Source organism: Amphiura filiformis, chromosome 1 (assembly GCF_039555335.1).
Source record: "Amphiura filiformis chromosome 1, Afil_fr2py, whole genome shotgun sequence".
Classification (NCBI taxonomy): domain Eukaryota; kingdom Metazoa; phylum Echinodermata; class Ophiuroidea; order Amphilepidida; family Amphiuridae; genus Amphiura; species Amphiura filiformis.
The window spans coordinates 55,185,987-55,202,518 of record NC_092628.1 but is presented as its reverse complement, the minus strand read 5'-3'; the positions used below and the strand labels follow the sequence as shown (position 1 = coordinate 55,202,518).

Here is a 16,532-nt window from a genome sequence, read left to right as displayed (position 1 = left end):
CACAGGAGAGTGATTTTGATAGTCTTGCGTTCGCATTGAAGATAGAGTTGGTGTCAAAATCTCAATCTCTTAATTAAATAATCTGTCAACTACTCGTGGCACGCACATCATAATAGTTATCAAATGATGGCGCTTATAACACAAGCTCTAAGTCACGAAGTTAGAATCTCGAGATCCTAATTTCGTGACTTTAAGTCAAGAAGTCACGAACTCGTGCGCGTGTGTGAGTTCTTCAGTTCGTGAGTTCCTGACTTTAAGTGACGAAAATAGGATCTCGAGATAACATAAATGTGGATGGGCTTACAATTAAAATAATGTCACCGTGAAAATTGAACAGATTTCATGAGTTCTTGAGTTATCTTAACCATTTCTTTATTTTTATATCTTTACTATTTATTTATTTCAAACTGGCTAAGTCAAGAACACATGAAGTCAGGACTCGTGATCACAAGATCTGACTATTGACTTCCTGAGTTACAAAAAGAACTGCATGAGGTACTTTCGTAAATCAACTTGTCACGCTTGTCGTTTTACGGGGTCATCTCACAAACATGTCTGTATAATAATATGAGATGAGTATAAGATTCGTTATAACCTACTCTGGGTACGCGGGTACTTACTAAGCTGGTTGTGTGAGAAATCCAACGAATCAAGGTAGGGAAGGTGCAACAAATCATACATGTGATGAATTAACATCACAGAATTAGTGACCCTAAAACAACAACAACAAAAAACACACTTTTATGTTCATTACCCGAAGTCCTACAGAGGATATTATTTAGCATTTGAAAAAATAAATGATCATAGTGACGTATCAACCAGAGATTTTGTAAAATGTCAAAATCAAATTTAACAAAATAAAGCACTCTTGCAAAAGAACTCTCTCCGTCTTCTGTGGGAATCCATAACGACTAACAATGTTTCAACAATTGTCAAGTTTCGCAAGGTGTGGCAGTGGCTTTAATTGCGCCAGGACTGGGAAGCAGTGCTGGACATTAAAGCTATGTTCTGATTGGCTAATCGAGCTTCACTCTGATTTGCTGAATCCGGATGGCTATTTTGTTTATATCGGCTCTATTTCATGGGTATGCTGTCTGAACGGCTCTTTCGTAGCTACCAAAACTTCTTAGCTGGCTTTCTTAATGGCTCTTTTCAGCTCCATGATTCATATGACATCGAACTTATTAATATAGAGGTGTCATTTAAATGATTAAGTCTGATGCTTTCAGATTTTACTGTGGTGGACAGTAAAATTTGTATAGTACATTTGTATTTTATATTGAGATGAAAATAATACAAGGTGAACAAAAATATTGCGGGTTGCCCAATCCTTATTCCACAGGAACATATTCAATTATTTGCATTTTCTTACTTTTCCTCATGGAATGCCATTGCCATCAAATCCTTGTCATAATTTGGTCCTACCACAACCACCGTATTACCATTGGCTATTGGTATTACAGCGCCCACCTGACCACTGATGCCTGACATATGCATTATTAATGCATATTTTGTCTCCTGGTAGAAATAATAATCATAATAATAATATAATAATAATAATAATAATAACAATACACAGGCTTTTATAAAGCGCCATTTCAGGTGATCACGGCGCATTAAAACATTTAACATGAAAAAGCCAGAAGAAAAACAAAAGGGGCAACAAAAAGCAACATGAAACAATACAAGAACTATAATTGTGGAAAAGTGTGGGTTTTGAGGCCCTTTTTGAAGACCGGAAGTGAACCGGCGGATCTTATAGTTTGAGACAGACTGTTCCACATGGATGGTGCTGTAAAGAGGAATGTCTTGTCAGCGGCTGATTTGAGAGTTCTGCTCACGGGGTTCTGCTGTTTATCTTTGGTACTTCAAGGCGAGAGATGTCAAAGTCAGGAGGGATGACAAATAGACTGGTGCAATATCATTGATGGCCTTAAACCCACACAGCAAGATCTTAAGCTATCCTATCCTTAAAGCAATTATGTGTGATTTGCATAAAGAATAGATTCCTATTTAAATGTTTGTTTTCACTGATCACATTATCCCCTTTTAATTTCGAGCCAAACAAATGAGGTATAACGAAGAAAATAGCGATTTCATTCCAGCGCCTGCAATGCGTGTACTACGCTCGCCGATCATATTACTTGTACTACACGGAGCATCGCGCTCGACATGTGTGCACATAAGCTGACATCCACGGGACATGTTAGCAAGCACTTGATCGGTGAACTCCAAATAAAACCGGGTCTCCCCGGTTTTAATATAAAAAGTTAAATTTTACTGTTATTAAAGCACTTCGGGCTTAGTCTTTTTTACGTGGTATTTTAGTACACCACTGGGCATTATAATTATGAAAAAAGTAGAATCCGAGTAAAATTGAGGCTTCGCTGTGAAGCAAATCACACATTATGGCTTTAACTGGCAGCCAATTGAGTTGTTGGAGAAAGGGGGCTGTATGGTCATATTTGGTAGTACAAAAGATCAGTTTAGCAGACCAGTTTTGCAGACGTTGAAGTCTGGCAATATCGGGTTGTCTTGCTCCTAAAAGATGAGCGTTGCCGTAATCAAGACGTGACAGAACTAGAGAGCGAATTATGTGATTACAAGTGTCAAAGTCCAGGTAACGACCAATGCGGGTGATATTTCTGAGATGTGTGTTCAAATTGCCACCGATGGATGATATGTGGGATGTCATTGTCATGTGAGTGTCAAAGATGACTCCAAGATTCCGTACCGTCTCATATAGGTGAATGGTGTCAGAACCAACTTGTAAAGTAACTGGTGGCATGCGGGGAAGGGATATGGCAATGAATGTTTTTTATTATTTATTTATTTATTTATTTATTTAATACCAAGGGTATTGGTAGTCATCCATGAACGTATCTCATTTATGCACTGAGTGAGAGTGGAGAGAGCCTTTTGAATTGATGCTGGATTCGATGAATCGAAGCTAACATGGCTAATATAGAGCTGAAGATCGTCCGCGCACACGTGGTAAGATAAACCATATTTGGCGATGATTCTACCGAGAGGAATGGTATACACTGTGAATGACAATGGGCCAACTGTAGAACCTTGTGGCAGACCATAGTTCATGACATGCTCAGCAGAGAGTTCGTTGTCAATTCTCACGCGTGATGAAATAAAAAATATTATTAAGTGGGCAGCAGTTTTATGGCAAAAGCGTAATAACTGTGAATTTAATAATCATATTTTGTGGATTTTGTCACACGTTTACTCATAGCGTCCGTTCTCGTGGGCATTTGACGGACGGGTATTAGGGGTGGGGTGTGTATGTGGTACGTGGCAGGTGAGTGTGTATGAATGTGAGAGTCGCCCTGATCGCCTTACCCATGTCTGTACGTAGCCTTGAACATTACCACGATAAATATTTCCATTTTCATGTACAAAGTCTAAGATAGAGTGACTAGAGTGGGTAACGGCCTTAGGTGTTCCTGTACTACCCTGCAAGAAAACAATACTGAGATTTGTGAATAAGAAAGTCGACAGTCGACAGTTCAAATATTGCGGTTCATAAGGTATTGCCATGCTCCTTCAATATTAAATCATACATACGGTCTTACCAAATTAATAATATAAATTTTCAAGTGTCTTAGATCTTAAAGATCGAATACATTTTGTTTTCGTTTTAAAATTAACTTCATCTACGATCAAGAAATGCACAAAAATTGATTTTCATGAGCGGGTCCAGAATGTGAAAAACGGTAAAATTATCGGAAAAGAATGTGACTGGCCAAATTGACTGAAATAAGCTTTTTAGAAATTTGCCGAGGGAGGGTCAATATTATGTAACCTTCAAAATGTTCATTGAGTAGTATGCAATGCATTATTTGCTTACCGAAGTAAAATTGATAGCAGCAGGAGCATCGAAGTCAATGCGATCACATATCTTAGTAACTTTGTCTTTGTAAGCTGATGAACGTCCTTGATGAATGAGATCATCCAAATTATAAACTCCCCTGTAAATAAAAACAAACAAATAAACAACTAGTTAGTGTATGGAATTAGAATGCAAATCCAACCAACAGGCACACTTTGTACTCCGGATAGCATGCTGCCCGCTGCAACGGGTAGATAGTACAGGGCGCTATTGGGTGATTTTTGAGTTAGCTTCTAGTTTTCCTACATTTTTTTTCTATGCCCCCTATACTTCCCACGAGGAGTCGAAGGTCATAATGGGGTCAAAAGTTAATATCTGTTCTATCATGCTGTAATATACCTCAAATTGTTCCTGCTATGAATAAAAAAAGTCAATTATCATATTGCACCAGGGTGCTTAGTTCAGGAGTTATAGAGTAAATAAGGTCAAATGTCAAATATCTCATGCACAGATGCCAAATTTTCAAAATGCATCAATCAATCGAAATTAAATTACTCCTCTCGGCAAACCAAATAGGAAAATAATTTGTTTGATAAATTTATAACCTCAGAATCCGATGAAATTATGGGTCATATTTTTGCATGAACTCGGAAGAGGGACAATACAAAAATACGCTTAAATTGTGAATTAAGTATATGTTTGAGATTTCATATGTTAAGGGGAGTAATTTGAGACCAGTTTCGATGAAATCGGACAATATTTTAATTTTGACGTCAGTGTATGAAATTTTCGACATTTGACCTATTCGCCCTAGAAAATGTGACAACTGATTTCTTTATTCCGTGTGATATAGACCTTTTTCCCTCTATCCCACAATGCACTATTCCAGGGGGGTATGACGTAGCTCATTAACCTCATAGATCGTGTGCATCCGATGGTCTTTGCCAGGCCTTTGCAATTATTTTGTCTTAATATGGGCATACTGATTCCATATTATGCGGATTATCGTAAAGGCCATCGATGTTACTAATTATGCAATTATTGAATACACGATTGATGCAGTTACGGAGCGACGCAGAACATCTGTGTAAGAGATTTATGTTTACGTCTTATTTTCATCTCCGAAAAAAAAGTGAAACGGGCGCCGACAAAATATCACTGCGTGTCCCGTCATTAGTTTTTCACCATTAGGTCTATAAAATGTATACAAAGTTAGGTTTCAATAGCAGGAAACTTTTTTGGGTGAGGACACCATGTCCATAAGGCATAGAAATGTTGTTTTTTTGCCCCCGAAAGGTATTAGTGATCGTGGCGCCATTATCATCATTATCGGGGATTCCTTTTTTTTGTTTTTGGTACCAGTCGAAATGTCCGTATTCCAGAATGTAATGAACATAACTCTGTACTCCCCCGGGGAGATGATGTATTTTGCGACACTCATACCCCCCTGGAATAGTGCATGATGGGAAAGAGGGAAAAAGGTCTATAAGGAACAATTTGAGATACATTACAACATGATGGGACAAGTTTTAAGTTTTCCCCCCTGTGACCTTCGACCCCTCGTGTGAACCACAAGGGTGCATTAAAATGGAACCACTCAAATTTTTATCATTGCAGGTTTAAGAATGCCAAAAACAATTGGTTCCACTAATGTAGGAATATAAATTCCCAAACCCATAGCGCCCTGTACCATGTGTACTAAAACATTAATAATTTCAACGTTACACATTAAAAGAATTTAACTGCCGATCATACCAGCATCGGTGGTGGTGTAGAATTCATCCTTAGCTCTTTTGGCAGTCTTCATATCAGATTTTTGGTATCAGGAATGACTAGTTTCAAATGGGCTTACCTTTTCCCCCGGTGTTGCTCACCTCCAATAGCCACAAATAGAAGTTCTGGTAGGCTGTTAAGAACAGAATAGCAATAAGATTACTGATAAGTTTCAGGTATGTCTAAAATGAATAGTTTATTAAAAGAGTAGAGGGATCACCTTTCGCATTTCAGTTTGTCTGCTTTGCAGGAACGAAGTTCGGGTATGATCTCACAGACGCTATCATACACGTTGTCTGGTGACCGAGTTAGTACCAGCGCTTTACATCCCGTCTATAAAATACAAAAACAACCAGAAACAAAACAACATTAAGTTCAAGAAAATCACGAATAACCAAACAAGATCAATAATTATTTAACTCATAACTCATTTAACTCATTGTGCTTACTAAGTTAGGTTTTCAAGTACAGTTTCACATTTGGAATATTTAAGTTCAGCTTGACAAAAGTAATTATGTAAGGGAGTGTTCATAAATACTTTGGTAGGGGGGGCTGGAAAATATGTAGGGGGGGTCATAAAATTTTAGGAGTTCTGAATAGGGGGGGTTAAAAAGTTTTGGGTGTATGAACAGGGGGGTTAAAAAGTTTTTGGGCACGTATGGGGGGGTAAAAACTCTAGCAACATTAGTCCTGAAGCGAAAAATATAAAATAGCCTAAATTTTTTTCTCGCGCTACGCGCGCAAATGTTCATATACAACCACAACAAAAGTTCATTCCAGATAAGGGTATACATTTGATCAGGTCCTATAAGTATTTTGACAAGTCATTCAATAGTCAAAGATATGAAGTGTTAAAAATTGTCTTGTTGTCTATAACTTAATTAATTGTGTCAGTTCCTTCTGGTCTGCTCTTTAAATCACTAAAAAGGTGCAATATCTTTGTTCTTCTTTAGTGTTGACAATTTTTACAACAATGTTTCATGCAGTACAGATTATTAATTTGTTATCACTGACACAACTAAATCATGTTGCATTATAATCATATAGGCAGAGTAAGCTTTGAGAACCGGGGTACACATCCCCCCTAATTGTTTCCATGGGGGACATCCACCTAAAAATGCTAGTAAGAGAAAAAAACAATAATTGCCCTATGCAACTTTTTAGCACATCGAAAAGCACCGTGTTTTGGGCCCAAATAGGGTAAAATTGCACAATTTTGCGCTTCGCGATCACGCGAACTGGTCCATCAAATAGCAAAACACACCATTTCGGCGGGCATTTCGGCAGTAGCGTAGCCAGGGGAGCAAGGGGGAAAGTTCTCCCATTACAAAGATGAAAGAAAAAGTTCCCCTGTCAAAAAATGAAAGATCAAATCTGGAAGGCAAAGGAAAAGAAAAGGGACAAGGAGCCCTTTTCCACCCAAATTCACCCCGATCATGGACCAAAAATAGTGTACAATACAAAAAGTCGTCACCCGACCCCCCTAAATTTCAATGATTCCATTGCCACTGATTCAAATCATCAATTGATGTTTTTTTAATACGGTACTTTTAAAACATAGGCTACTTATATGAGCTACTCTACAAAATGATAACATTTCCACAATTTCACATATTTTATATCAATGACATGGACGTACAATTTCATTGCATCAATACAAATTTTAGTATCATTAATATAAATCCTCTGATGTAGAATGGTACATTAAAATGAGGGGGGGGGGGGGCAAAATAGTTTTGAACCTAATATGAGGGGGGGGGTCAAAAAAAAAACGTTTTGGGTTCACGAAGAGGGGGGGTTAAAAAAAATTTCGACATGAAAAAAATATTTTCCAGCCCCCCCCACCAAAGTATTTATGAACACTCCCTAATAAGCATAAGATTACCTTTTGAAGAAGTTTGGTTTGCATCGTTCCTGTAAAATCCAAACGGATGTGTATCTAACACAATAAAGAACAATTTGTATAGGTAAAAATATTGGAAATCTCATATCTATATAATGCACCATACAAAAAGAAAAAAACAATCGTGGATAACAGAAAGACACGTATAATACATACACATAATTAGGTGGTTGGGCAAATGCAAATATCCTTGTTCAAATCATGTTATGTCATTATGCCAATCATCAGAGGATGGTTTAAGTACTACCCACCACCCCACTGGGTTTACTGTGCAGCAGGCGAGCAGTGTGAGTAACATATGACACCACTGCTTTGCTATGTTGCATAAAAGTGCATGGTTAAATTTGAATTTGTGAAGATGCTGACCGATTTCACATTTTATGGTATCTACAGAAGGTGTGAATTATCCTTTAAACACACATCACTTTTGTTCTGAAATCGACCAAGTAATAATGACACAGGCACAATTCTAAAACAACATCTTTTGCACAGAGTTCCATGGGATTTGAAAAGTAAAGCGGCAGTTGAAACTCTAGTGATAACACTTTCGCAGTGCATGACGGGGCTTCCTTAAATCATCCTCTGGTCAATCATATTGTCTCAATAATTTAAAAAACACAATTTGAAATCTATTGTTAGAAAAATTGGTTAACTAATGTTACCATGTGGTCCAGTATTAAGGGCTGGGGTATGAACGTTTGGACAGTATTTATTTTGGGACATTAGAGCACATCAGACATGTCGAATTGCATTCTGAATACGAAGAATGTCATTCTGATATCAAATAATTTTGATTTTTGAAATTCGCAATTTAATACACATTTTATGGCAAATCATTAAAATTGATATTTTGATATTTAACGGTACTTGAAGTAAACTTTGTAAATCTGATGATTTATACTTAAAGTGTATGTAGGTGGGATGAAAAGCCGACGATCAATTGAAAATTTTGACCTTTCGTATAGAAGATATGGATTTTTTTTCCCAAAACACCAAAAAAAATTAGGTCTTTTTGGGAAAAAAATCCATAACTTCAATATGAAAGGTAAACATTTTCAATTGACCGTCGGCTTTTCCTCCCTGCTACATACACTTTAAGAATATATTATTAGATTTATATAATTTACTTCGAGGACTGTTATATATCAAAAATTTGAAAAATATCAATTTTTTATAATTTGTCATAACATTTATTATATTATAATTTTCAAAAATGAAAATTATTTGATATCAGAAAGACATGCTTCGTATTCAGAATGCAATTCGATAGGTCTGAGGTGCTCTCATGTCCCACAAAAAATACTGTCGAAAAGCAATAAACGCTCATTTTAGATCCCTTAAACCCATCATGATAACACAAAAATCAACCTACCAGTATTATACCAAGCTGCATACAAGCGACGTAAGTTACCAACCATTCATAATGGTTGCCACCCCATACTCCCAATCTATCACCAGTGTTCAATCCCAGGGACAAAAAAGATGCTGCTAATTGTTGGCTCTTGAGAAAGAGAAAAAGAAATAGTTAAACACTATGGGTATTTATCGACGATTGGAGACTGTTTTCGTAGAATATAAAGTTGAAAATTAACTTGAATACATACAACCACATATAAACAGTATGTGGCTTAAATTCCTAACGTTACAGTATTTTCCTAACGTTACGGCATTTTCTGAAATGGTCATTCAAAATATAAGACTACTATAATATCCTACCTCCACCCTGACTTGCTGAAAAGTTTTCCTCTCTTTATCCGCATAGAACACATACATCTCTTTATCAGGATATTTGTCAGCCGTAACGTAGAATTGCTGTCCAAGAGATCTGCCGAGAAATGGGGTAGCACGGCATGGTGAGTGATAGTAACTTCTGGTTAGTAGTGTCGCCATATCACTGCCAAACAAACAAATATCATACAAGTATATTAAATTACACTCTGGGATTGCACCGCTAACCTTCATTCAAAGCTATTTAACAATGAGACGGTTTATACCCAGTAGTTTGCTAGGTGAGAAAAGCATCATTCCAGTTATTTGTTAAAAATGTTCTTGCTACTACCATGACTGCTAGAACGGTAAAATATCACCATCATATTTGATTGTAAAACTCAACTTTATACTTACAAATAATGATTTCCTTGCCTTGAATGAACGTAATCATGCAAACAATTTTATCGCCATTATGATTTCAACGATAGTGTACTTCGATGACCCTTGACCAGGGATTGCTTTGACTTGAACTTCACTTTGTTTATTTATTAATTTTTTACTGGGTCTTAATGTGTAAATATTTACAATATTTCCCCATCCAACATATAAAGTCATATAGGACTACAATGAATTAGCAGCTGGGTTACACACCCATGATCATTCCCACCGTATTAACTTAGGTATGAGTGCACAAACCGGTCTCACTCTACTGGGACAGCCCACTAAGGCCAAACTCAAATGTGGTGTTGATACTTACAAAACAAATGGTGGGTATATACAAAACAAGTGGAGTTGATACCTGTGTTACAGCACCAATTGATCTCGCTATTGCTGGTTTAAAACTGTCTGTCGCTTGCACTTGTCTGCAAGTAGAGCGACACACCGCTAAGCAGCTAGCGGCATGACTCTAAAAGCCACTATTGCCGCTAAGCACCGCTCCAAAATCGTATTTTGTTCTCATACGTCAGAGCGGCACCGCTCCGAGTTGAGTTGAATTCCACTCCCAGCGTTGCTGCCGCTTGGGCAATGCGGTGGAATGATCAATATATCAGCTTGCGTGCGCGAATTTTATCGCGCGATAAGACCTTGGCGAATTCTTCGCCGCGTAAAAATTAGCGTGCGCGAAGTGGACTATGAACCGGGCATTAGGCGGCAACATCTCCCACATTAGCCAAACCCTGGGTAGTACTAATATATTGAAGACTGCGAGTGGGAACAATTGTTGGTAGGACAGAGGTATCAATGTCACCTGAGTAAAGGCAAAAAAAAATCATTGTAAGAAAAATAAAACATGTTTGTTTCCTGTAGCAGGTCCAAAAAAGTCAAATTCGAAATGCGGAATTTACAGTGGGTTTCTCCGACACACACACACACACACAAATAACATGTTTCTTCATATTCAAGAATATATATGACCCCCTTTCAACCTGCAGTAGTTTTTCACTATGCTCGTTTGTTGTGTAATGTGTATATTTTTACTCCAGTAGTGTTTTATATTATTTTTTTTGCGATTTTTCCGGGGGTTTTTTTCTTTTTTTTCCTTTGTAAGTGAAAAAAATTCAAATAAGTCGTCAAATACGAAATGCGCGGGCTTCAGGAAACAAACTTGTTTTTTTGTTGTTGTTTTTTTGGCCAAATGGGGCTAGAGTAGTGGCGGCCCACTGCAGTGAGACCCGTTTGTGCACTCATACCTTGCTCTGCAAAAAGTGTCCTGATGGCCAATGTACCGTGGGATGACCATAACCCTGAAATTATGGAAACTGCTAAATTGTTGGTCTAAAGTATATAAAAGCATACATATTTAAAATGGCAATGACTGGATAAATTCATCTGTGAGGTCAAAAATACCAAAAAAAACCCCCGTTTTTTGGCCCACTTCTTTTTCGTTAAACGTAACAAACAAACCAATTTCACCAAAATTACTTAAAATTTGGGCGAAATCGGACTTTTTAATGATTTTTTTGAAAATTAAGCATTTTTTGGCCATTTTGGTGCAAATTTCTCAAAGTTGGTCAAAATAAAAATAAAAAAATATAAAAAAACGGCTCCCAGATGTTTTTATCTAGTTTTTTAAAAATTAATAAAAAAAAAGATATTTTGGCCCAAGAATTGTTTTGTTACGTTTAACGAAAAACAAGTGGGCCAAAAAAAACGTTTTTTTGGGATCTTGGCCCAAATTTGACCTCACAGATGATTTTATCAAGTCTTTGTCATTCTAAATAAGTATACTTTTATATACTTTAGACCAACAATTTTACAGTTATGTGGTCTTACTCTGCCAGGTTTTGAATATAACACACAACAAAGAAAACAAAATGACACACAGAATAAAAACATTTTTATCACATCAAATTTCTCAAATATAATTATGTGAAAAAAAAACAAAATCATCACGTGCATTAATTGAATAAAATTGAATTAATAATTTTCAATTTCTTTTTGAAGAGAGAAAAAGAGAGTGATGAATTTTGACATCTCATATAAACATAAAATTTGGTTAAGGGATGGGTTATGAGCAAACTTAAAGTACAGGTAACGGCTAGAAGGGAAGCGACGAGTTACTCAACCGCGGCAGGTAGGGAGTAGTAGGACTGCCGCCAAGGGCATAATTCTTTCACAGGCTCGCCGTCTTCAAGACGCAGTATATGGCCGAGAAATTTGAAGCTATTTGAGCGGAGTGGTGTTGGTCAGATTGTAGATGGTTTCATTTGGAATCCGATCCACACGCTCGATGTTTAACATGACTCTGTAGCAAGATATTTCAAATGCATTGATATTGTTTTCCATGTCCTTGATGATTGCCCATGACTCGCACCCGTACAGAAACACAGAAATACAAGTTGTCTCAAACAGCTTGATTTTTGGGTCTGGGAAGCATCATATATTAATTTTATGCTTCTAAATCGAACTTGAGGCGTTACGACATGCTTTTAATACCATCTAATACCATCTTCGTCGTTCATGTTTGTGTATAAGACTGTAGAGGAGATTTAGCAGTCACTCACGAGTCTTTTAGTGGACGCCATTGAATCAAAAGTTTGATGAGATGTTTTGTCCCTTCTTCAGCATCCAGTTTTCAATTTCTTATTTGATGATCTGAAAGTGTTTATTGATAGGATCAGGTGTAGACACTTTGTATGTGTTTTGGTTTTTTAACTGCCTTTCACCTTCTTGGATGTATTTTAATCGGAGCTTGTATATAGCTTGTCTCTGCAAGTTATCACAGGCCGGATTTTAGAATTGTTAATAGAGAAATCTAAATATTATAGTCTCACAACCCACATTGAAAGGAGCAAGACCATGAACAGGAGAAGAGGGAGTAAGACCATGAACAGAGAGGAGGGGACATATTTCCTAAGTCATGTCTATGTCTATGATCCTCTTTTAAAGACTGGAAAAGAGACCATATCAGTCATACCTGATGAAGTCCTCCGATGTGAAGGACGAAATATTGTCAGATTGTAGTGAGTACAAATTCACAAATTGGTTTTATCAAGCAAAAATGGAAATATTTATTTATATCAACCAACCTAATGAATCTATTCAACGAAATTGACTTCCACAACTAGATTTTTACCTTTGTCCTAATTTGTCCTACATAAAATAATGCCCTACAAATTGAAGTCAAAAATTATCTCATACAATGGATATATTTATTGAGGTCAACATAACAACAGATGCATTAAAATATTTAAAATCATTATCACATTTTATTTCGTTTCAATCGAATCTGTGACTTTCTTTTCTTTTCTATATAAAAGGGATTGTGAATACAAATTTTAATGTAAATTGACTAGGCCTACATAAAATTGCAAAGGGAGTATTAATACAATTTTAATGTAAATTGACAACATAAATGTGTTCGAGACCAAATTTAAACAGCGTAGGAAACATCACTATTGTTTTTGTTGTTTTCATAAATGTGTCTGTATACAATACGTTAGGGACTGCAACATAGACAATGAAAAAAATAAATATGAAAAAAAAATGTTTACAGAGAATGCGCATTCCCCTTACTTGCTCGACACGAATTCATCGACAAAGACCAGGGGTCCATTTCACTAAACTTTACGAAGCTTCCAAAGTCTCGAAATCGTTCGTAACTTACGACGAGTCGTAAGTTTCATTTCACTAAACTTACTTACGGTCGACGGTACCCTTCATAAGTAATAGCGATTTACTTCAGGGACCCTTTGTAAAGCTACGTCTAGTATTGGGTATTCGTAACTTTACTAACGGTTACTAGAGTTACGAAGGGTTAAAAGTGAAATGGTTTGCAGATTACTTACGCCTTTCAATATAAGGTTAGGGTTAAGAATACTGTTAGAGTTTAGCGTTTCGAATAAGTAGAGTTACGAACAAATGGAGTGTGTTCAAAGAATATTACCATACACCAAAGATAGAAAACCGATGTTATGTATATAATTGGTGTAATTGTTTTTCAGAGCACTGTGTGAATTCCTCCCTCTAGTGTCGGGGAAAAACAAACGTCCTTTTAATAATATCAAAGACACTTATATATTTACAAGACATCGCTGGTTGACGTTCATTTAATACTAACTCAAAAAGAAACACAGACAAGAAATCCGGGAATACACATAGACAGTATGGATCATTTGCAGGATCAGAACGAAAGTTCATCTCCATCTACAAATACTTCATCTGTGGTTATCCAATCTCAGATTGATGGTGTTGTGTTTGGTTACGTAGTCTTAACAGCGATCACGGCATGTTGTGGAACATTTGGAAACATTTTAGTCATTGGTATGCTAATTATTGAAATTTTGCGTATTTCACCAATTTAATGTTTGGTCTATATATTTTTTTTAATATGGTGTTTAAGTACTCTACCAGATTTTGCGCCGCCTACACAGGTACCTAACTGGTACACAGAGAGTACCCACAGAGTACCAATGCTACTACTGCACAGGAACCACCAGCAACGGCACTGCATTGGTAATACACTAGTTCTCCCCTAGTCCCCTGGTATACTACTTTGTACTGTGCAGATGGCCCCAATAGGAATCTGGTATATGGTTTATCCAGCAGATGAGATACAAAGGATCCAAAGATTTAAAAAAAAAACACCTAGAATTCGGGCTTAAGATAACTACGCTTACATTGGCAAGTTAGCTTAATTGCTGTAGAAACGCCTCTCATTTACCATGTTTATAATATTTATTGTTAACTTTTGTCTATCTTCCCTTGGTTTTGACCTGTATTTCCCTCATTTTAGTTTGCCGACTACATTTTCATATTTATTATTTCTTGTTTTTGGTTGTTTCCCATATTAATACCGGGCTGAAATGTTAATCATACATATATTCATATATTTGTGTCGAAATATCTGTAAAGCATCGTCTAGCGGCATGATAATTTATTACAGCATCATAGCGTCGTTAGTTGTTTTGATTTAGCTTAGTTTATTGTCCCATTTTACTTTTACTTGCACAATTTTGACTTTTTATTTAAACGTTCTTTATCATGTTTATTTTACAGGAGCCGTTCTGATTCACAAGAAGCTGCGAGTCCTTAGTAATGTTTTCATCGTTAATCTCGCCATCTCTGATCTAATGGTCTCTAGCATCATCAATCCATTTAGCATTGTAGGAGCACTAAACAGAGGAGAATTCTTTTACCAATACCCTGTCCTTTGTGAGGTTATCGCTTGCCTGTGTATCGTTAGCTGCACTTGCTCTGTTTGGAACATTGCAGCTGTTAGTATCAATCGATATATCGGCATTTGTCATCGATTACTCTATCATGACATATACACCAAAAGCAGGATGCCATTTTACATCGCTGGTCTGTGGTTTCTTTGCTTCTTGATAGACTTTCCTAGCTTCATTGGTTGGGGAGGGCATGTGTTTGACACGAGAGCATATTATTGTGCCTATAACTACCTGGCAGATTACAGTTACACACTTTACATCGTTGTTGTTGGGTTTTGGCTCCCTATGGGATTGGTTAGTTTCTGTTATGTTCGCATTTTAATCTTTGCGCGTTCAGTCAAAAAAGAACTGAAAATGAGAAACAAATCTGATGGGAAAGAGAACTTGGCTGACACTAAGATAAAAGAAAATGATCTGAAACTTCTTCGATCCATCGCGACTATCTGGGTTGCATTTATGCTGATGTGGATGCCTTACACGGCCATTGTGTTCTTTGATTATTACGGGACATGGCCGCAGTGGTTTTTCATCATGGCAATCGCCTTAGCGCACACTAATTCTAGTATAAACTGCGTCATATATGCGGCGACCAACAAGTCCTTTCGCGAAGGATACGTCAAGTTTTTGCGTCTTTGTTTGCCCTTCAATAACACGAATACCAAGATGTCGATGTCATCATCTTCAACCATCGTGACTATATCAATGAACACTGCAGGCAGGGCTCAAACACCACGCCAATGAGGGGTAACGAGACAAAGTTACTTGCAATTTCGGCCCCGATCGGTCACCTATGCTTGTCGTCTGCTAACGTTTGCACGTTCGCTTGTTTTAAAACACAAAAGTAGACATCAATGTTGTATATAAATAAAGCACAAATTTTAGAACATTATTTGAAATTTCGCTAAAACTAGCATTCAACATGTATTAAAGCGCTGGCCCCATTCCATATTACACATCTCTGAACATTCTTATAGGCGTTCCTGTGATCGATGGTTTAACTGATAGATTTGGAACAGCGGACGTTTAACACGGTCTCGTATGATTTTATACTGAACATCCTGAAAGGTCTTTAATTTCGGGACAGACCGTTGCAGATGGTTTGAGGCTTTGTATACGAGCGTAATAACGCCTTTTCTGCTATAATGAATGAAATCTATATACATATCTAAATCTTTTCAGGCGATCTGTAAAAAAAGAGCTAAAACACAAAACACTCTGAAAAGGGTGCAAGTTGGAACTCTTAACGGTTCTTGACCTTGTCCCGTATATGGCACCCTCAATGGTTCTTCCAAGGAACCTTTACGTTGGGGTTCTTTGAAGAACCCGATCAAAAAAGGTGCTTCAAGGAACCTCTGAAGGGTCTCCAAAGAACCTTTGGAACCCTATCACAAATGTTCTTTGTATGTATCTGTCTGATAAAGGTTCTTTGAGGAACCCTGTCAAAAAGGTTATTTTTTAGTGTGAGCACTGCTGAGAACCCCATTAAGAGTTCACGCGAACCTGTCAAGGTTCTTCAAGCGCACATTGTTCATGAACAAATCCTATATCATTTTGAAGAACCCTTGAAGAACCTTTTTCTAAGAGAGAATGTCTGTAAATATGATTTTTTTTTTTAACCAAGTATTTCAATATC

General features: G+C 37.0%; 1 protein-coding gene across 1 annotated transcript in view; it reads right to left on the bottom strand.

Annotated features, from left to right (window-relative positions):
• The window catches only part of LOC140161758 (medium-chain acyl-CoA ligase ACSF2, mitochondrial-like), a 34,234-nt gene extending 18,646 nt beyond the window's left edge, over positions 1–15,588 (bottom strand). The window contains exons 1-10 of the mRNA XM_072185059.1: positions 15,515–15,588; positions 9,234–9,411; positions 8,890–9,018; positions 7,500–7,553; positions 5,835–5,947; positions 5,694–5,747; positions 3,860–3,980; positions 3,352–3,465; positions 1,373–1,518; positions 600–712 (exon numbers count right to left, since the gene is read on the bottom strand). Coding sequence (XP_072041160.1) covers positions 600–712; positions 1,373–1,518; positions 3,352–3,465; positions 3,860–3,980; positions 5,694–5,747; positions 5,835–5,947; positions 7,500–7,553; positions 8,890–9,018; positions 9,234–9,411; positions 15,515–15,588 — 1,096 coding nt within the window. The remainder of the gene's footprint in view (positions 1–599; positions 713–1,372; positions 1,519–3,351; positions 3,466–3,859; positions 3,981–5,693; positions 5,748–5,834; positions 5,948–7,499; positions 7,554–8,889; positions 9,019–9,233; positions 9,412–15,514) is intronic.
• Between the last annotated feature and the right edge of the window lie 944 nt (positions 15,589–16,532).